Genomic DNA, 22,982 nt, shown 5'->3' on the forward strand with positions numbered 1-22,982 from the left:
GACAAGAAATTGATCAGTGTGGAGGAAACCAGGGCTGAGGTCCTCACAGAGCCTAAGGGCTGGGCTCCAGGAGGTAAACTGGTGCTAGGTTAAAGGGTGAAAAAGTGATGAGGAAGGGGAGAAGTGGGGAAAATCCTCCTGACTCCCCAAAACCATCTACAAAGCATGAGTCAGGCGTGCGATGGAATACTCTTCAGTTGCCTGGATGAGTGCAGCTCCAACAAGAAGCTCAACACAATTCAGGACCAAGCAGCCAGCTTGAACGGCACCCCATCCACCACTTTAAACATTCGTTACCTCCATCAACAATACACTGGCAGCATCATGTACCACATACAAGATGCACTACAGCAACGAGCCAAGGCTCTCTTCAACAGGACCTTCCAAACCTGCTACCTCTTCCACCTAGAAGGGCAAGGGCAGCAGATACATGGGAACACCACCACCTCGAAGCCACACACCATCACAACTTGGAACTGTATCGTCCTTCCTTCACTGTCACTGGGTCAAAATTCTGGAACTCCCTCCTTAACAGCACTGTGGGTATACCAAAGATGGGCACAAGATGGACTACAGAGGTTCAAGTAGACGGCTCACCCCCACTTTCTCGAGGGCAATCGGGGATGAGCAACAAATGCTGGTCTTGCCAGTGATGCTCACATTCCCTGAAAGAATTTAAAAAATTTTATCTAATTCTCCTGCAATAATGCTTATGGTTTATTTGCATTGCACTTGGAGATGCAGACTGGGTAAATTTTATTGATTTTTTTTTCACTACTTACACTTGAAATGCTTTAAAAAAGTTAACGTGTAGAAAATGAGCTTCATTAGGTCAAAATTTTGGCTGAACATCATCCTCTCAGCATGATTGTATGCACAATCCCATTAATTATGCTATGATTCCACTAACCATGGTTGCTGCCAACTTTAATCTTTTGCCGTTTTGCAGAGAAAATGACCTACCTCTATAAAGATGGAAACTCCGGAATCCTCTGAGTACTGCACTATAAAAGAGCATCTAAAAGTATTAGTTTACAGTTTCCTAAATGCTGGGTAGAGATTTCCATGGCTTTCTTCCAATCTCCCACTGTATTTTTAATGGAAACCTGAGAGAAATGATTTTTTTTTCTTTTGGATGATCTGTTAAACAGAGGTCCTGTCTGCCCCCTCAAGTGGATGTAAATGATCCCATGCCACTCTTTAGAACAGTAGGGGAATTATCCTTGGTATCCTGGCCAATATTTATCACTTATTCATCATCACATTGCTTTTTGGGGGAGCTTGCTATGCACAAATTTGCTATGCTCCCTACCTTACGACAGCGACTACACTTCAAAAGTACTTCATTGCTTGTAAAGCATTTTGGGACATTCAGAGCTCATGTAAAGTGCTACGTAAATGAAGATTATATTTACACTGTTTGTACACTGATTTCCCACTGGGGAGCACCCTTTAAGGTTCCAGGTTCAAGAACATAATGAGAGCTTTGAATAAATTGTTGTTGCGATGCGAATGATTTTGACAAGCCCACATTTATTTCCCATCTCTAGTTATCCTGAGAGGGTGGTGGTGAGATTTCTTCTTGAACCAGTGAAATCTTTGTGGTGATGGTCATCCCGCAACCATTTTAAGTATGGAATTGTAAGATATTGATCCATGACAGTGAATAAACAGTAATAGATATTCTGTTGCTAAAAGTGTATCTTGTAGATTGTACACAGTGCAGAGACTATATACAGGTGACGAATGGCATCTAGTGGCAGGACGACCAATTGAATGAACTGCGTCCTCTTGGATAGTGTTGAGCTTGTTTGAGTGTTGCTACTGTATGCATCCAGCTGTGTTGAATATTCCATCATTGCAGATAGACTCTTTTTGAGAGTCCTGGGGTTGTGATGATTGATCTCCAACAAGCTCAGCCATTTTCCTTAATGTAACTTAAGCCACTGGTATGTTTTCTTTTGTCTCCCTCCACCACCACCACTGACCCCCACACCCACCCAACCCTGTTACTGGCAATCATTAAGGCATTTTGGTGCCAGAGTCAGGAAAATGTAGCCTTAATATTGTCAGCTATACTCAAACCTGAGCACAGAAAGAGAGTGCAGGTTAGGTTAGATATGAGCTGGAGGAGGATGTAAGCAAGGCTAAATCTTGCTGATGGTTGGCAGCAGGTTGGGCATGAGGGTATGGTCCAGGCTGGAGAGAAATAGACTTTTGGGTTGGGTATGGGCATGTGGTTGGCCAGGACCATGTCCAGACGTAACGCAAGTAAAACTTTTGAAAACATTTACATAGATAAATGCTATGGGAAACTTAAGAAACAATTAGTATGTTCTGAATTTTTATGAGCAAATACCGAGTCTAAAATCACTAACTGCAATGTTGAGTTTTTTAAATTATTTTAAACTTATTTAAAATTATTATTAAATTATTTTTATTATCTTGTTTGCAGTTTTGGAGCTTTGGACCGTTTCATGACAGACTGCATGACTTCACCATGGACAAAGAGGCAAGCCGCTTGGAGAAGGACTATGTTCATAGGGTCTATGAGAAGATTGCCCCTCACTTCAATGACACGCGTTATAAGGCTTGGCCCCGAGTACGACAGTTTCTGCTGGAACAAGAACCTGGCAGTCTCATTGCTGACGTTGGTTAGTATATAGTCCGGTTGCTAATCTATTTTGAGTGATAAGATGTTTGAGTCAGAAGGTAGCTTCTGTTTGATTTAAGGGCTGAGAGCAATTTAAATTTTATTATCCAACTCTTCTAAAAGTTTATTTCCATCCGTAGTAATGTAACAACTGTCTGCTGTAGTTAAAGATTTTTTTCCCTCGGGTGGTTGGTAGACCACATTCTGCTCAATACTGAAACCATCCTGTTCAGCTCCCAACAGAAAATATTGGCCTGGATCTTCCACTGAGAGGTTCGCCGCTATGGAAAACGCAATGGCACCACTTCTGGGGAACTGGCTTATGTTCAAATCCAGGAGTAGTGATTTGCCTGAAAGGGCTTCAGAGGAGTCCATTGCTGATGGTCGGCCAGGACCTGTCAGCTTGTAGACTTGAACTCATTGTTCTGTTCTTACTCAGTTATCTGGGGCTGCTCCTAGCAGGTGTAAAGACTGCTCCAGGAGCGCCGCCTTCAAATCAGGAAGAGTGTCAAGAAACTCTGGCTCCACAACCCACTCCACCTCAGCACCCCAGATCTGCTCACCAGCATCCCAGCCCTGCTCACACCACCAAATTCCCAACCACCCGTGGCTCTGCTCAACTCCCCCAATCCACCCCCACATCTCCCTACTGGCACCGCTCCCAGCTTCCCTACCATGGTTCCACTTCCGTGCAGCGCCCCCTTTCCCCCAGCTTCTCATTCCTGCTGATTGAGACAAGCTGGGGATGAGGTTTCATGAAAAACGCAAAGGCCACAGGCTCTCTGCCTGCTCGCCAACCTTAAGGTTGAACGGGCAGCCCTGTCAATTAATTTAATTTGTTTATTAATGACCTTAACAGGCCTTTGACAGTTCGACAGGTGCGCAGTCACCTCTGGCATGCGCCCGCTGAACGTAAGATCGGAATGACGCACGGTGACATTGGGATGCATGCCTGACATCACCGTGTGTCATTTTATGTATCCGAGTGCGGGGCCCGCCCCCACACGCTGATGAGAAAATTCTGCCCCATGATTTTTGTTATCCTCCTAGGTTGCTGGTAGTTGCGTCCAGGCGAATTGGCAAGTCAAATACTCCAGTACTACTTAAACATTTTTATTTGAAGGATTCCTTTTCAAATAGATTAGTAATGGCTGAAACAAAAACAGAATTACCTGGAAAAACTCAGCAGGTCTGGCAGCATCGGCGGAGAAGAAAAGAGTTGACGTTTCGAGTCCTCATGACCCTTCGACAGAACTTGAGTTCGAGTCCAAGAAAGAGTTGAAATATAAGCTGGTTTAAGGTGTGTCGGGGGGGTCGAAGAGATAGAGAGACAGAGAGGTGGAGGGGGGCGGGTGTGGTTGTAGGGATAAACAAGCAGTGATAGAAGCAGATCATCAAAAGATGTCAACGACAATAGTACAATAGAACACATAGGTGTTAAAGTTAAAGTTGGTGATATTATCTAAACGAATGTGCTAATTAGCCCTCATCAACCATCTCTGTTACATCATCAAAAAACTCCAGCAAGTTAGTTAGACACGGATTTTCCTTTAACAAATCCTTGCTGACCCTTCCAAATCAATCCACGTTTTTCCATGTGACTATTAATTCTACCCAAATAATTGTTTCTAGAACTGAACCCCATCACCAAAGTTAAACGGACTGGTCTGTAATTGCAGGGCAGATCTTTACAACTTTTTTTGAACAAGGGTGTAACATTTGCAATTCTCCAGTCCTCTGGCACCTCACCCGAACCGAGGGAACATTGAAAGCTTATTGCCAGTGCTTCTGCAATTTCCACTCTCACTTCCTTCAGTATTCTTGGATGAATCTTATTATTGACTTTAAATACTGACAGCTTATCCAATATCTCCTCCTTATCAATTTTAAACCCTTCTAGTGACTGAGTTTCCTCCTCTGTCACCATTGCCTGGGCAGCAACTGCCTTGTTGTTAAAGACATACAAAGTATTAGTTTAACACCTCAGCCATGCTTCTTGCCTCTATGTGTAAATGTCCTTTGTGGTCCTTAATAGGCCCTACGCTTCCTTTTACCACCCTTTTACTATTGATGTGCTTATAGAATACTTTGGGATTTCCTTTTATGTTAGCTGCCAGTCTTTCTTCATAATCCCTCTTTGCTTCTTGTATTTGCTTTCTCATATCCCTTATGAACCTTCTGTATTCAGCTTAGCTCTCAATTGTGTTTGCCACCTGACATCTGTCGGAAGTGCACTTTTTCTTCTTTGCCTTAATTTATTTTTCCTTCGTCATCCAGGGAGCTCTTGATTTGTTTGTCCTACCCTTCCCTTTTGACTATGCCCAAACCATCTCCTCTTTGACAGTAGCCAATGGTTCAGCTACTGTTTTTCTCGCCAACCTTTGATTCCAGTCTATCTGGCCCAGCTCCGTTCTTGCCCCGTTGAAGTCTGCTCTCTGCCTGTTGATTATTCTTATTCTGGATTGACCAAATCATTTTCCACCATCATCCTAAATCTTATGATATAATGATCACTGTCCCCTAAATGTTCCCCCACTGTCACTTGATCTAATTGGCCCACCTCATTCTGAGGAACCAGGTCTAGCAGTGCCTCCTTTCTTATTGGACTGGACACACTACTTTAGACAATTCTCCTGAATACAATCTAGGAACACTTGTCTCTCACTGCCCCTTACACAACACTATCCCAGTCTATATATGCATAATTAAAGTCCCCCATTATAACTACTCAATGATGTTTACACCGCTCTGTAATTTAATTGCAGATTTATTCCTCTTTATCCTTCCCACTAGCTGGTGGTCTATATGTTACACCGCACAATGTAATTGCACCCTTCTTATTCCTTAGCTCTAGCCAAATCGATTCTGTCCTTAAATCCTTTGACACATCCTCTCTCCAGTACTGCAATACTCTCCTTTACCAAAAACACCTCCTCTCCTCCTTTTTTTTTCTCTTTCCTATCTTTTCTGAACACCTTGTAACCAGGAATATTTAACATCCAGATCTGCCCTTCCTTAAGCCAGGTCTTCATTATCACAACATCATTATCCCACAAGGCAATCTGTGCCTGTAACTTCCCAGTTTTATTAACTATACTCCATGCATTCACATACATGCAGTGTAACCCTGTTTTGACTTCATTACTTGCTCCCTTACTCCGACTCCATCTATTAACTTACTATAGCACCTGAAACTGATTTTCAAATAGTTCCATTGCCTTGCACATCCCTGACTTTGCAATGCTTTCCAACCCAGCATGCATCCTACACACTGTCCTGGACCTGGTCTACGTATGTCTCCCTCTTCACCATCTGTGGTAGAGCCTTCAATTATAATGTACTTGCACTTTGGGAAACTTTCATCAAACCTTGATACCTTTCATCCCACCTTCCAAAACATTCTCCAAATCCTCTTTCTAGCCGTAATTTGGTCACCTCTTCTAACCTTTGTCTATTTCTCTTCTTGCTTGGGGTCCCTGACACCTCCTTCACTCCCTAGGTAAAGTGTATTGATTGCTTTTTTTTGTGTCAAAGATGCTATAAAAGTGTACTTGTCAATTACTTAGCAGTTATGTTGTATTGTTAACATTACCAACTTGAAACAACATTTTCCAGTGCAGTACCTGAACCAAGTGTGGAAGTGGGGGTATGGAAGTGATATTGCTTGTAACATAGCTATAGAAGGGAAATCTCCTTGTATGCAGTGCTGTGATTTACCAATTCAGTGGACAGTTCACTAGGAAGGCAAGCCTGATACCTTCAGTCGGAGGAAATAGAATGTTATTATTTTCCATTAACATTTTATTGAAGCAGATTTGTATCCAAAACAAAGCAATATTGATGAGAGGCAGTCATGAGAGATAAGATGACTTGTACCTAACCGTGGGCTGCCATGAGCATGTTTTTGTATGAGCACAGTGACAATTTCAGCATAATGTTGCGACTAAAAGTATAGTGTAACAAAAGTCCAATGATTTTGAAGGTGAGTTTTTTTAGGCTTTCACGGACTCTCCTGATAGCCTATAGCGCTAAGTAATTAAAAAGCAGAATTTTCCAAGTTTGATTCCCAAGTTTGATTCCCAGTCTCTGCAGAGCTAGTAGTTCGCTAGAGCTAGTAGTTGGCTTCAAGGTTCCTAAACTAGAGAAAGGAAAGACCAGCCAGGATTCTCCCTCCTGCCTGGTATCCTGTGATTGATGTTAGAAAGCATGTAGGGAAATTGGCCTCGGTTCAGTAGCATATTTATATTTGCTGTCTGGGATTCCAGGTAAAGTGACCAGTTGGGCAGTTGGAATCTTGTGTCATTGGAACCCCTTCAGGAAAAATGGCTCTCCTGAGAAAAGCAGAGAAAATTAACACCCACAAGTATTTAAGGGTCTTCCTGCTCTTCTACCACCCCGGCACATCCCATCACCACCCCCCCCTCCCTCCCCACCCCATCCCTCCCTTAAGTGGCTCAAAGGATAATTGTATCACTTAGTCCATGCTTAGCTGAGCCCAGTGTCACACTTTGGGTAGATTTCCCTGTGTGGTTTTCTAGCGGTTGGCTGGAAGATAGTATCCAATGATAATACTGGCAGGAGAGACATGCCATTTTCAGGGCCCTGCCTAACACACAGCCAGTGGCCTGTGGGAGGAAAATGAGCGCCCAGGCCAACCCCCCCAATTCCATGCCATGATAATGTAGCTCCAGGCTGGAGGACACCTTCAGGATTGGGGGCACCTGAGCAGTGCCAGCCCGAGTTACTATTGTGAAGATTAAAGGATTAATCCTGCTCCTTCCAGTCTCTAAAAATTAAGTAAAACCTGCCTTTTGGACTCACCTTCAGCTGGAAGCCATCGAATAGTGTGTGGAGAATGCACAGCGTACGCTCGGCCTAGTTGAATCCTAAAATGATAATTGGAATTCTATGCATGTCATAAAGCTTTTTAATCAATTCAAAGGCCAATCAGTAGGACCATGCGAATAAACCACTGGTCTTTGGTACCGGGAATGCGGTGCTAGATAACACCCCACTATTGTTGTGGCACTATGGCATCATATCTGGTGGGTGGGATATCTCAAAAACCTCCCTGAGTATGATACTGGGCTATACCCACTAAAGAAGTTCCAGCTTTGATTCCTGTCTGTGGAAGCTAATCTCAGGGGTGGTGGTGGGGGAGGGGGTTGCTAAGGACATAATTGACCAGAGGCCTCAGTTCTGATTGAGGCCCACTGCCAATGACCATTATTAGATAATTGTTACTGTCCAATGATGATGTAATGAAGTTTGCTCTGCGTGAATAAATAGTCTAATGAGATTAGCCAGCCTGGCAAGAGAAAATTTCAGAGAAATATTACTGTCTGTGGCATTATACTGCAACATGAATTTCTTTCTTCAGGAGCTTTCAGGGGTGTTCTCTTAATTTCCCATCGGATCCTCAGATGATGAGTGGAAATACATGAGAATAGGTGTTTCTGCCTGTCTTTAATGAAAACCACAGCAGAAATTTTACCCCCAAGCTTTTGGTCACTGGAGTTCTGTTATAGCAGTTCGACATGAGAGTCCTTTCAACTTGAAACTCATCTTCCACGTAACCTTTCCACAATTATTATAGCAGTTCATGAACCATCAGTCTATGGTTGTAGTGCCAGCTGTGGCTCACTGAGGTAGCACTGTTGCCTCTGAGTGGGTTTTAATTGTGTTTTGGTTTTGTCTTGCATATTGTAATTTAATTAGCAAGTGCTGTTCTACACTTTTTCCACAACAACTCTTTCTTAAATTAGGATGTGGAAATGGAAAGTACCTTTGTATCAACAAGCAGGCCTACAAAGTAGGTTGTGACTATTGTCTGCCTCTGGTAGAATCAGCAAGGGAGCAGAGCTATGAAGCCATGGTCTGTGACAGCTTGCATTTACCATATCGGGATCAGTGTTTTGATGCCATTCTATCAATAGCAGGTGAGAAATTAATTCCTTCTATCTGTCTTTAATTCTCTGTAACAACCGAAATACATAGTTTTCATTTGTTCACACGCAAAATAAATGCAGGGAAACAACAGGTAAGATACATTGCCATAGGAATTTATTGGTTGCTATCATTTTTGAGTATATAATGCATGTGAAACATATCAATATAACAGTGGCCAATTTGCCCATTGTTTTGGCAGCTGCTTAAAAAGGTGTTAAGCCCCTTGACTATATTAATGAGTAGCCTAATGCCTGTTGAAGGAGCCTTTTTCTAAATTATTCAGTGACACCTGTCCTTCCCCACCCCTCACTGATCTTCAGCAGGACCCACGATCAGCAAAGGTGTAAAAAATCTCTTCCTTTGGAGCTGGAATGCTCACCCAAATCCTCATATGTTGCAATCTCACCAGCTCAACAGACTTCACTCCAAACCTATCTGACCTCACTCCAACCCCACTAGAGCTCACCCCTGTTGTATAAGGGTATCTGGCATAGCAAGGGTTATGTACACAGTGTGATGTAAATAGACACATGACCTGTGACTAGGGTTAATTGTGGACTGGGCAGAGACCTATGTGGAAACAAGCATGAAGTTAGCTCATACCTTGGACTATACCCAGTATATTTGTACATAGTTATAGGTTATCAATAAACACTTAATTTTCAACCAGACAAGACTCAGAACCTCTTTGTGAGACCTACTGAACATACAAAATACAACACGGCAGCAGCAAATGGTAAAACCCAGAACCTCAGAAGCTGGAGCTGAAATTTAAATGCTGGAAAACTAAAGGAACAATATTCCGATGTGAAGACAGAGGGAGATCGCCTGAAAGAAGCTCCATTGCAGAATTGGAAGCAGAAGGGCAGAAGAAAAAACTGAGGTCTCCACAAGATATAATTGAAGTCCATTGTAAATGTCCACCGAGTGCAGACTCAAAGAACCTAACAACGGCGAGCAAAAAAAAAAATTCAGTTATAAGACAAGTTTAAAAAGCTTCAGTGGTGAACAAAAATCAGAGCAGCCGGTTTCCGAAAGCACCACAGCCAGCTCGGGTTCAGAACCGGCACCATACCATGTGGCTGCCGAGCTTATTGTACGGGGGGAAAGAAAAAGAAGCGGAAGGTTTAAAAACCTCAGCCAAAGCCGGGAATCAATTGTAAAATGACCAAAAAACCTTTGATATCATGGGGAAGGCCCGGAATAGTTGATTTAACAAATCACTGCAAAATAGCTAAACCCCAAAGAGGTCAGAACTGCCATCACCGCAGGAGCCCACCATAACAAAATGCAACAAGCACGGGAAGACTCTGAGAAAACGGTTACTGCAGTGCCCTCTTGAAACTCTGCACGGCATTTAAAGCTGTACTCACCTGAACTTTTAAAGCAACCATGGACAAAATGTCAACATTACCAGATCTATCTGGACTGATTTCGAAGGCAAGACCAAGCACAAAAGTGAGGGCTTTGGCAGAAAAGATTCTTAAAATAGACGCTAGCTTCAGGATTAGATAAAAAAGACCAGAATCTGAACAAGTGAATGCACTACTTTATATCCTGGCTACTTTATAAACTTATTATTTCTTCAAAATGGACAAATGGCTGGACTGATAAAATGGCCGCAACTGACCATATGATGATAGTTCTGGAAAGATCCTTGTGGGTCCTTCTGCAAGTGCCGTTGGCGAAGGTTTAAACTAACTCAGCAGGGGTGTGGGAACCAAGAAAGAATATTAGAAAGTAATACCAGGATGCATGGAATGCTGGGGGAGGCAGATAGTAGTACAATAGAGAAGAGTGAGTTAATGGATGGAATCGAAGGAAAACAGCAAATAATGAAGTCTAAATCTGAGTTACACTGGATGTATGTGACTGCATAGAGTATAGTTAATAAAATTAAGGAGTTACAGGCACAGATTGCCTTGTGGGATTATGCTGTTGTGGCGATAATGGAGACCAAGCTTAAGGAAGGGCAGATCTGGGTGTTAAATATTCCTGGTTATAAGGTGTTCAGAAAAGATAGGAAAGGGGGAAAAAAGGAGGAGGGTGTGTTTTTAGTAAAGGAGAGAATTGCAGTACTGGAGAAGGAGGAGGTGTCAGAGGATTCAAGGACAGAATTGATTTGGCTAGAGCTAAGGAATAAAAAGGGTGCAGTTACGTTGCTCAGTGTAATATATAGATCACCAGCTAGTGGGAAGGATATAAAGGAACAAATCTGCAAGGAAGTTACAGAAAGGTGTAAACATCATAGTAGTTATACATGATAGCTTCAGGAATGGAAAAACCCAGAACCTCAGAAGCTGGAGCTGAATTTAAATGCTGGAAAACTAAAGGAACAACATTCTGATCTGATTAAGAGCACCTGAAGTGAAGACAGAGAGTGACTATCTGAAAGAAGCCCCATTGCAAAGTGGAGAATGGAAATGGGGGACTTTAATTACCCATATATAGACTGGGATACTGGTAGCGTAAGAGGCTTTGAGGGACAACTGTTCCTAGATTGTACTCAGGAAAATTTCCTACAGCAGTATGTGTCCAGTCCAATAAGAAAGGAGGCACTGCCAGACCTGGTTCTTGGGAATGAAGTGGGCCAATAGATCAAATGACAGTGGGAGAACATTTAGAGGACGGTGATCATTGTATCATAAAAAGTAAGATGACGATGGAAAATGACATTGGCCAATCCAAAGTAAGAATAATGAACTGGCAGAGAGCAGACTTCAATGGGGCAAGAACAGAGCAGGGTCGGAGAGACTGGAACCAAAGGTTGGCGGGAAAAACAGTAGCTCCATCAAAGAGGAGATGGTTTGGGCACAGTCAAGGTATGTTCCCTCAAAAGAGAAGGATAGGACAGACAAATCCAGAGCTCCCCGAATGACAAAGGAAATAGAAATTAAGGTAAAGGAGGAAAAAGTGTGCTTATGACAGGTGTCAGGTAGCAAATAGAGTTGAGAACCAAGCTGAATACAGAGGTTCAGAAGGGAAGTGAAAAAGCAAATACGAGAAGCAAAGAGGGATTGTGAAAAAACACTGGCTGCTAACATAAAAGGAAATCCTAGGGTATTCTATAAGCATAGTAAAAGAGTGGTAAAAGGAGGAGTAGAGCCGATAAGGGACCAAAAAGGGATTTACGCGTGGAGGCAAGAGGTACAGCGGAGGTGTTAAATGAATACTTTGCATCTGTCTTTACCTACGAGGCAGATGCTGCCCAGGCCATTGTGACAGAAGAGGAAACTCAGTCACTAGAAGGGTTTAAAATTGATAAGGAGGAGATATTGGAAAAGCTGTCGGTATTAAAGTTGATGATGCATCAGGACCTGATGAAATTCATCCAAGAATATTGAAGGAAGTGAGAGTGGAAATAGCAGAGCACTGGCAATAATTGTACAATGTTCCCTAGATTCGAGGGTGGTGCAGGAGTAATGGAGAATTGCAAACATTATGCCCTTGTTCAAAAAAGGTTGTAAAGATCTGCCCTGCAATTACAGACCAGTCAGTTTAACTTTGGTGGTGGGGAAACTTCTAGAAACAATTATTTGGGTTAGAATTAATAGTCACATGAAAAAATGTGGATTGATTTGGAAGAGGCAGCAAGGATTTGTTAAAGGAGAATCATGTCTAACTAACTTGCTGGAGTTTTTTGAAGAGATAAGAGATGGTAGACGAGGGCAAGGCTGTTGATGTGGTGTATATGAACTTCCAAAAGGCTTTTGATACAATGCCACACAACAGACTTGTGAGGAAAGTTATAGGTCATGGAATAAAAGGAACAGTTGCAATGTGATAACATAATTGGTTGAGGGATAGGAAACAGAGTAATGGGTATTTTTCAGGCAGCAAGAATGTTTACAGTGGAGGTCCCCAGGGGTCGGCACTGGGACCCTTGCTTTTCCTGATTGTATGTAAATGATCTAGATCTTGGTGTGTAAGTTTGCAGGTGACACAAAACTTGAGAGCATTGTAAACTGTGAGGAGACCGTGTAGAACTTCAAAAGGACATTGACACATTAGTGGAGTGGGCAGATAGGTGGCAGATGAAGTTAAATGTGGAGAAGTGTGAGGTGTTACATTTTGGTACAAAGAACATGGCTAGACAGTATAAAATAAAATATTCTAAAGGGTATGCAGGAGCAGAAAAGTTGGGCACATATGTACATAAGTCACTAAAGTGGCAGGACAGGTAGATAAAGCTGTTTCTAAAGCATACAGTATTCCAGGTTTCATTTAATAGGGGCATAGAGTACAAAAGCAGGGAGGATATGATGAACTTATATAAGACACTGGTTGGACCTCAGCTGGAGTGTTGTGTACAGTTCTGGGTGCCACACAATAGAAAGGATGTGAACGCATTAGAGAGAGTGCAGAAGAGGTTTATGAGAATGGTTCCAAGGATGAGACACTTCAGTTATGAGGAAAGATTGGAGAAATTGGGACTGTTTTTCTTGGAGAGGAGAAGGCTAAGAAGAGACATGATGGAAGTTTTCATATTCATGAGGGGTCTGGACTGAGTAGAAAGGGAGAAACTGTTCCCACTTGTAAATGGATTGAGAACCAGAAGGCACAATGTTAAAGTGTTTTACAAAAGAAGGAAATGCGAGGTGAGCAAAAACTTTCATACAGCGAGTAGTTAGGATTTGGAATGCACTGCCTGGAAGTGTGGTGGAGGCAGGATCAATTGAGACATTCAAGAGAGCATTGGATAATTATTTAAATAGAAACAATATACAGGATTATGGGGAAAATGTGGGCGATTGGTACTAAGTTAAAATGCTCAGAGAGCCAGTGCAGATATAATGGGCCGAATGGCCTCCTTCTACACCGTAAAAGTTATGTGATTCTGAGCAGTTTAAACATGAAAAAAGGCCACCTCATCATCCTCCTGGAATGTGATTTGTATTTTATTTTATTGAATTTTATCTTCAGTTGCAGTTTAACCTCAGAGAACCTGACCCCCGGCTAGCAGCCTGCCTTTGACCTCCATGTCTTTCCAAGTCTGCTTTCTAGAAAGAACCCTGTATTTCGCCTACAAGTGAATGAATAACCAGGATACAAGAATACTTTGCTACATCTTCAACAGACTCGACCTGCAACCCAGGCCAAAATTTTCCGTTGGGCAGGCAGAGCAGGAGCGGACGTGGGCCCAATCGGCACTCGAGATCAGGGCCACGCTGCCGTTTTGCGTGGGTGGGCCAATTAAGGCCCGCCCACCGCATTTCCGACTCCCGTGGATAGTGGGAGTGGGCGGGCTGCGGCAGGCGTGCACAGGCCACCGGGTCCAATGGTGACCCGGCAGTCTGTTTAAAGGAAGGCCTGGCAGCCTCCTGTCAGTTGCTCACAATGGCCATCTGGAGATCCAACCGCAGGGGGTCTGCTCAGCTGGGGACCTTGGAGGGAAGGGCAGAGGAGCAGGGCAGGTTGCAGGGTCTGCCACAGGAGCAGGGCAAGCTGCAGGGTATGCCTGCCAGTTTGCGAATGTGCTCCTCACTTTTCTGATGATTGCCTTGCTGCCCTCCTCGAGGAGTTGGCAGCATGGTGGGAGGTGCTGGTTCCCCAGGATTGGAAGAGGAGGCTCCCCCACATGTCAAAGCGTGCCTGGGAGGAGGTGGCGGAGGTGGTGAGCTCCCACAACATGGTGCAGCGCACCTGGATCCAGTGCCGTAACAGTTCAACAATTTGCGCTCTGGAAGGGTAAGTACCATGTTGGCATTGGGCATTTAACTCAGCAGGTAGCCTTAGCATTTGAGACCCCCACCACCACCCCCACACCTCAAGTCTTACTGTCGTGACTACATTGAATCATGTTGGGCATTTCTTGTATACTGGATGGGCAAGCAGATAGTGCCCATGCTTACATCAGCCTGAGTGGTTCATGAGATGAGTTCTCCCCCGCACCATGTTTTGCTCTTGGTTGCACATGACTAGCCTGGGGGCAACCTGCAGGAGATGCAGCTGGGCGCATACTCAGACTCCAGCACATGTCCTATTCATGGTGATGAGATTGTGGAAGGGGAGCCTCACGGTCTCGTGGCCAAGAGCCATCTGCTGCCCTTGTGCTGCACGTAGTTGTGCTTCCTTGGTACGGGAGCTAAGACCGTGTGTTTCCTAAAGTGATAGACACAGAATGTGTCCAAGGTGGCCTTTTGGGGGGGAGGTTGGGAGCAGGCGTACTACCTTTATGTGACTGATCAGCAGTAATGTGGAGAGGAGGCACTGGAGGCCTGATATGGGCCACTGTGGTTGGGGTGCGGCGTGCATGTGCAGAGTCCATGTGCGATTAGCCGCAATGAATGGTCTTCTCTGTTTTTCAGGGGGAAATGCTCAGAATGCATGTGAGCGTTTGCGGACTGGAGGTGGCCAGGCCCAGCTGATGATTTTGAGCTGATTTGAGCAGGAGGTCCTGGAGCTTGAGAGGTGCCATGCACCCAGGTCCACAGGTGTCGGTGAGGCTGGGGTGGAACAGCCAGGTATATGAGGTCCACAATGACATCCGCTCTGTCTTCCCATCATCCATAGCACTGATGATTGTTTGAATCGTTATTGTTGCAACATTGCTCATTCACAGACTGATAGAGTCAGACGTGTGGGTCATAGACAAAGGTCCCTCAGCCCTTCCAAGATGCTCCTTCATCCACCTTCCAAAGTCGCCTTATCCCATTTCCGACCACTATCCCCATGGCCTTGTATGCAATGGCATTGCAACTGCACATCCAAATACTTATTACATGTTAAGAGGGTTTCTGCGTCCACCACCCTTTCAGCCAGTGTGTCCCACATTACTGTGTGCAAAAGTTCTTCATCACCTCACCTGTCAACTTCATGCCCCTTACCTTAAATCAATGCCACCAGGTTACTCATCCCTCTGCCAAGGGGAAAAGTTCCTTTCTGTCGACCCTATCTATGCCCCTCATAATGTTATAAAGCTCAATAATGTCACCCCCTCAAGATCCTCTGCTCCAGGGGAAATATCCCCAGTCTATGCTATGTCTCCTCATATCTCCAACTCTCCAGCCCAGCATGCATCCTGATCAGTGATCTCTGCACTCTCTCCATTCTAATCACACCCCTCCCATGAAGCGCATATCACAACTGCACTCAGAACTATAGCTATGGCCTAGGCGGCGTTTTCTGCACTTGCAACATGACCTCCCTGTTCCTATATTCTATTCCTCGGCTAATAAAGGCAAGTATGGTATTTACCTTAAACGCCTTATGTACCGGTCCCACTACCTTAACAGGCCTGTTGACATGCCCAGCAAGGTCCCTCTGATCCTCCTTACTTTCCAGGGTCCTACAATTCCTCGTGTATTCCTGTACCTTGTTTGTCCTGCCCATGTGCATCACCTCACACTTATCCATATAACATTCCATTTGGTATTCCTTAGGCCATCTGACCAGCCCATCTGTATCTGCCTGTAATGTTTGGGTTTCCTCCTGACCACTTGCCACCCCACCAATGTTAGTCTCCATAGGTTCTAGAAGGTTGAGCACGTAATGAGCCGTGGGAAAGGGATGAAGTGTGTCACTGTGTGCACGCTAACTGATCCACTGTCCTTGTTGTTATTTTCAGCATCATCAGAGTCTGTCCACCCGGAGCAATTGCAGATGCCCCCTCTCACACCTGAGGGCTCTCAACTGTCACCTGCGTCACACCATTTCTGCGAGGCAGGCACCAACCAGTGCAGATACTAGCACATCGGTGGGCATTGCAACATTGGCTAGTGTCGCGGGGCACATTGGAGAGGGCACTTCACAATCGCTGGAGGAGCTGGCAGAGACAGAGTGCTGCTGGTGTCAGCAATTGGAGGACTGCAGGGGACCAGGCACATGCTCAGTCGGTGCCTAATGATGTGCCTCTGGAGTTGTCCGCAACTCAGCAGCTGGAGGAAATGTGGCCAGATGTGCGGGAGCATCTGGGAGTGTTGCACGAGACGATGCTTCACTTGGTGTCCCTGGTGGAGGAGTCCACGCAGAGCATCGGTGATGCATTGAGCCTCATGCTTCCTCCATGGAGAGAGTGACGACTCTCATAGAGAGGGGCTTCCAGGAGAACAAGCAGCTTCTCCTGGGGTTACACTTGGGCCTGTAAGCCCTCACAGTGCCAGTGGCCACAGCTGGTCATTGCAAATGTGGGAGATGGTGTGGGCTTCAAGCTTCCCAGCTCGTTGCCCATCCATTGACAGTGAGCAGGGAGGTCCAGGGTGACCTCACATCGGCAGAGCAGCTGCCTATTGTATCTGCGGGCTCCTTTTGCGGCGCTCCAGATGATGGCACCAGCTGCTCCGCCCCTCTCCCAGTGACCGCTTCATCGGGTGAGGCTGCGACGATTGGGGAAATGCCAGCAGTGGAACTGGAAGCTCCCTCCCAGGCGGGTCCAGTACAGGCTCCACAGGCCAGAGGACGGCCACAAGGTCGTCGAGGCCAACAGGACAGCAGAGTCAGCAGGCTGTCTCAGAGGCCACCCTGAGCAATGGGGCAGCACCAAGATGTAGCACCTGCAAATGTAAGCATAAGGCACCTTAGGCACTCACTGGGTTTCTCACTGGTCTTTTGTGTTGGCCCTAGATTAGGGGATTATTATTTGTTTATGGTTAAAAAATGTTTTGCTTTGATTTTGTGACTTTATGATGGAGAAAATCAAAACCAGATGTGTTACCATGGCTGAGGGTGGCTCCTTTGTTCTGCATTTGTATGTTTTACCTAATATCATGAGTGTGTGAGTGGACATTGAGGTTTATGTCCACAGCCCTTAGTTGCAGCTGATGAAATGGCAGATGTAGCACTTAGGTTCCTACTATGGAAGCGCCTGGCAAGGCTGGTCCTCCTGATTCATTTGTGTGGAGCTAGCTGAAGGTTCATTGGATTAAAGTGACCCGGGTGTCCCTGCCTCCTTGGTGTAGTCCCAAGTCAGCGTTTAGCCCCTCATCATTCCCCTGTGCCTCCTCATTCTCAATCAATGCTGGACTCATCGTGTGCAGCCGTATCCACTGCATCAATGCCTTTGTCGTCCACTGCGTTCCCCCTTTCCAGCACAAGATTGTGAAGAGCTCAGCATGCAACCACTATCACCGAGACACGATCTGGGGGGTACTGCAGTGCGCCCCCTGACCGGTCCAGGCATCGGAAGCGCATCTTGGGAAGACCGATGGTTCTCTCCACCACAGCTCTTGTGGAGGCGTAGCTCCTATTGTAGCACTGCTCAGCTTCTGTTCTTGGATGGCGGAGAGGCGTCATGAGCCACCTTCTGAGGGGATAGCCCTTGTCACCCAGCAGCCGTTCATCAAGCTGAGCCGGAGCAGTGAAGAGCCCCGGTACCAGGGAGTATCTGAGGATGTAGGCGTTGTTGGAGCTGCCTGGGTACCTTGCACAGCCTTGAAGGATCTGCATCCTGTGATCACACACTATCTGCACATTCATGGAGTGGAAGCCCTTCCTGTTGACGAAGGCACCGGGCTCACCTGCTGGCGCCTTGATGTACAGTCTATAGCACCCTGGACACAGGGGAAGTCAGCAATGGCCACAAAGCCTCTGGTTCACTGTGTCTGGCTTGCCTGGTCCCAGCAGAAGTGGATGAAGATCAATGCACGCCTGAACAGAACATCTGTGACCTGTTTGACACAAGTGTGCACAGCTGATTGGGAAACACTGCAAAAATCACCCACCGAGCCCTGGAATGAGCCAGAGGCATAGAAGTTGAGGGCAACTGTGACCTTCAGGGCTGCTGGCTTGGGGTGTCCGCCCACACAGGAGCGATCTCCTGGCCAGTCATCTTACAGATTTAATTGACTGTCTCACTTGACAGTTGGAGCCTTCTTCGGCACTGCACCTTAGACATATTGAGGTAGCTGCTTCACTGCCTGTATACCCTGGCAGCAAGATAGTGGCATCTTCTGTGGCCCCTTCTACCTTGGACTACCTCTTGGCCCTGCATCCCTTGTGCCTGGGCCTGTACTCCCAAAGATGGCTCCCCTGGAGGCTGATTGTGCACTCCTGGCCTCCTCCTTATTCTAGCCCTCCCTCCCTCTTCAGAGGAATTGCCTCCAGTAGTATTTGGGGCACTCTTCCTGGGGGCTATATTCTGTCTTTGTTTCTCTTGGTTGTTTCATACATTCTACTGCCATTCAGAAAATGTTTCACGTGTATTTTCCAAATTGGACTATTCTGTCAGAACCCATACTGGAGGCCTCCGGAAAGCTGCAGGCCCAATAAAGATTACTGACTGCAGAATGCTGACCTGAAGGTTCGAAATACACAGAAGGCTGCTGGAATTCGTTCTGAACTGATCACACAGACAAGTTTAAAAACTTTCTGCAATAAATACATTCAGACCAAATTGACAACCCCATTGAGCTCTCTTATACCGCCCTTTATTAAAACGTCTCTTACCTGCCTGCCTGTTGCGCCTGTGCGCCGAGCTGAAGATCACATGGGTGCCTGAAAATTGGCATCGATTGCCGATTTAAGGGCCTTAAATAGCCTGTTAATTAATGGCGGGCACGCGCCGAACTTCATTGCAATGGCATGCAGTGACGACGGGATGCTCGTCCAATGTCACCGCATGTCATTTTACATACCCCCCCCCCCCCCCCCCACCGGCAACCGTACCGCACGTCAAACACAAAATTCTGTCCCGAGTTCCTAGGAACAAGACCAGGAATTCAGCCAGACAAAGCCTCCTAAAAGAAAAAAGCAAAATACTGTGGATGCTGGAAATCTGAAACAAAAACAGAAGATGCTGGAAAAACTCAGTATACCAGTCGCTCTGAAGAAGGATTGTACAGATTCAAAAAAATTAACTCTCCACAGATGCTGTCAGACCTGCTGAGTTTTTCCAGCATTTTCTGTTTTCCTCCTAAAAGAACCTTCCTTGGACATTGATTCTGGACTCATGTGAACCATAATATTTATTTTTACCGTGGTCTTTGCCCTGAACTTCTTTCTTTCCCTTATCCCTCTTGTATGAATGCAAACAGGGTGAACATTGTGAAACCTCTTCCTGCGTTGTGTGTGTGTACAAAATAAACCAACTCTTACTTTACCTTACCTCGAGTTTGCTGTGGGGTTATCAATAGAAGATTGGATCACTCCAAAACTGAAAGGTTGGGGAAAATACACCACCACTTATAAAGGGGGAAATCAAAAACGCCTTTCTGTTTACAGACAGGTAGTGAGTGGAGAAATCAGGGCTGTTTAAATTAAAACACCTCTGGTCCATAACAGTCCGATAACTGATGATATTATTGAGAGGCAAGTACTAAACAAATCCTCAGATAAGTTTGAAGTTTTAAGATCATTCTTTACATGTTTTAGTCTAAGAAGCAACAAAATGTTAGAGAGCGAAATTCAACAAATGTGTCCAATAGCCTGGAGAACCAGTAAACTCTTTTATAAATGAATTATACAGATTGGCTGAAGGCTGTGACTATGGTGACCTTAAGCCAGAACACATAAGGGACAGAATTGTTGTCAGAGTGGCTGATGCCCTTTCAGACATTCTACAGGCCAAGCAAAATCTGACTCTAGAAAAGGCCATCCAAACAATCTGAAATCTGCCAGCAAGCCATGCTATAGAGCAACACCAACTGTCCAGCTAATACAGCAACAAAGGGGCAGAGAGTGTCTAGACCAAGGAAGGCAATACCCAAACTGACCATAAGAAGGTGGGTAACCATACCAATGCTGTGGAGCCAAACAACCTCACAGGTGAGAGCAATGTCCAGCAATCTGTACAATATCTCAACTGCAACCACCGGGACACTTCGGAAAGCTACGCAAAGCTAGGACTCCAAGGCGGGTGGAAGAACCCAAGACAATCATGAGGTTGGAGGTACCACATCAGGAAGGGACCCAACCATGCTTCATGAATGAGATCAAGGATCTTGGATTCTCTTTTTGGAATGCGGACATCTCAGTGAACAGTCACCTCACCAACTTTAAATTGGACATGGAGCCAGTGTTACAATCATCTCAAATAAGGAACTATGGCTGAGCAACCTGTGTCTACAAATGATAGACACATGATTCTACAGATCTGGAGGAATTCAACTTCCAGTCATAGGTATGATCATCGAAGCACTAATGTATCGCAACAAGCAGATATTCATAGTCACATACGTCATCCAAAATCTATCTTTTTTTTTCTTTTGAGCCCTTAACCTTCCTAAAACAGCAGAGGATGTCAAGACAATCTCTGTCGTAAACTACATGGAGCTGAAAGGTCCTGGAATGTTCAGAGGGGAGGTTAAAAAGCAATTAAGAGAAGCAAAGAGGGATTATGAGGAAAGACGGTCAGCGAACATAAAGGGGAAACCCTAAGTCATCTGTAGGCACATAAATAGTAAAGGGAGGCAAAAGGAGGAGTAGGACCAGTTATGGACCAAAAAGGGGATTTGCACATGGGGGCAAGGCTGAGGTGTTAAATGAGTACTTTGCACCTGTCTTTACTAAGGAAGCAGATGATACCGAGGCCACAGTGACAGACGAGGAAACTCTGTCACTAGAAGAGTTCAAAACTGTTGAGGAGGAAGTGTTGGATAAGTATTGGATAAACTGTTGGTAATTAAAGTTGACAAAGCATCGGGACTGGATGAGATGCAACCAAGGATGTTGAAGGAAGTAAGAGTGGAAATTGCAGCGGCAGTGGCCATAATCTTGGAGTCTTCCATAGACTTGGGGGAGGTGCCAGAAGACTGGAAAATTACAAACATTATGCCCTTTTTCAAAAAATATTGTAAGGATCAGCTCAGCAATTACAGACCAGTAAGTTTAACTTCAGTGGTGGGGAAGCTTCTAGAAACAATTATTCAGGATAGAATTAGTAGGTACATTGTGCATTGATTAGGAAGAGCCAGCATAGATTTCTAAAGGGAAAATTGTGTTTAACTAACTTGCTGGGGTTTTTTGAAGAGAGGGTTGTGTACATGAATTTCAAAGGGCATTTGATACAGTGCCATACCAAAGACTTGAGAAAATTTATAGCTCATGGAATAAAAAGGACAGTAGCAATGTGCATACAGAATTGGCTGAGCAACAGGAAACAGAGTAATGGTCAATGGATGTTTTTCAGGTTGGAGGAAGGTATGTAGTGGAGTTCTCCAGGGTTCGGTATTAGGACCCTTGCTTTTGCTGGTGTTTATTAATGATTTGGATCTTGGTGTGCAGGGGACAATTTCAAATTTTGTGGGCGATACGAAACTAGGAAGTATTGGAAACTGAGGAGGACAGTATAGAACCTCAAAAGGACATAGACAAGTTGGAGTGAGCAGATAGGTGGCAGATGAAGTTCAGTGTGGAAAAGTGTGAGATGATTCATTTTTGGTAGGGAGAAGATGGTGAGACAATATAAAATAAGGGGTACAAATCTTAAGGGGGTGTAGGAGCAGAGGGAACTGGGTGTATATGTGCATAGATCATTAAAGGTGGCAGGACAGGTAGAGAGAGCAGTTAATAAAGCATTCAGCATCCTGAGCTTTAATTAGGGCATAGAGTACAGGAGCAAGGAGGTTATGCTGAGCTTATATAAGACACTAGTTAGACCTCAGCTGGAGTGTTGTGTACAGTTCTGGGCGCCACACTATAGGAAGGGTATGATTGCATTGGAAAGAGTGCAGAAGAGGTTTACAAGAATCATTCCAGGGATGAGAAACTTCAGTTATGAAGATAGATTGGAGAGGTTGGGACACTTTGCCTTGGAAAGAAGAAGGCTAAGAGGAGATTTGATAGAGATGTTCAAAATCATATCGGGGGCTGGATAGAGTAGACAGGGAGAAACCGTTCCCGCTCGTAAAGAGATCAAGAACGAAAGGGCACAGATTTAAAGTGATTTTCAGAAGCAAATGTGATGAGAGAAAAACTTGTTCACACAGTGAATGGTTCAAGTCTGGAATGAACTGCCTGGAAGTGTGGTGGAGGCAGGTTCAATCGATTCATTCACGAGGGCATTGTTTCTATTCAAATAATCATCCAATGTGCAAGGGTACGGAGAAAAGGCAGGAGAATGGCACTAAGTCATAATGCTTGTTTAGAGAGATGGTGCAGACACGATGGGCCAAATCGTCTCCTTCTGCACTGTAACAGTTCTGTGGGACTTCAGCTCTGGATTGCTTTTAATCATCACAGAGCTGGTTTGTCCAATTTCTTTGCAGGCGGCAGATGCTCCTCTTTGGTCAGACCAACCAAACTGTCAGGTAATTACCACTGTGTCTCAAGTGGAAGGCACACAGGAAAAGGGCCATCAACAGAAAAATGAGTCCCAACCCCAGGCTCCAACGGTTGCTGTCACACTACCTGTAAACACCACAGCACAGACACTGCAACCTCCAGCCTGTGCACAAAGCTCCAGGACGATGCTGGAGCAAGGAACTATTGACCATCAACTCACCAG

General features: G+C 45.0%; 1 protein-coding gene across 6 annotated transcripts in view; it reads left to right on the top strand.

The window, feature by feature from the left end:
- trmt9b (tRNA methyltransferase 9B) overlaps positions 1–22,982 on the top strand; it is a 169,309-nt gene that overhangs the window by 139,238 nt on the left and 7,089 nt on the right. For 4 of the 6 annotated variants that reach the window (XM_041198589.1, XM_041198588.1, XM_041198590.1 and 1 more), the window contains exons 2-3: positions 2,456–2,654; positions 8,419–8,592. In XM_041198589.1, coding sequence (XP_041054523.1) covers positions 2,456–2,654; positions 8,419–8,592 — 373 coding nt within the window. Of the gene's footprint in view, positions 1–1,569; positions 1,632–2,455; positions 2,655–8,418; positions 8,593–22,982 lie in introns of those variants that run through there. The other 2 variants (XM_041198592.1, XM_041198594.1) reach the window with 2 other exon arrangements.

Source organism: Carcharodon carcharias, chromosome 11 (assembly GCF_017639515.1).
Source record: "Carcharodon carcharias isolate sCarCar2 chromosome 11, sCarCar2.pri, whole genome shotgun sequence".
NCBI lineage: Eukaryota > Metazoa > Chordata > Chondrichthyes > Lamniformes > Lamnidae > Carcharodon > Carcharodon carcharias.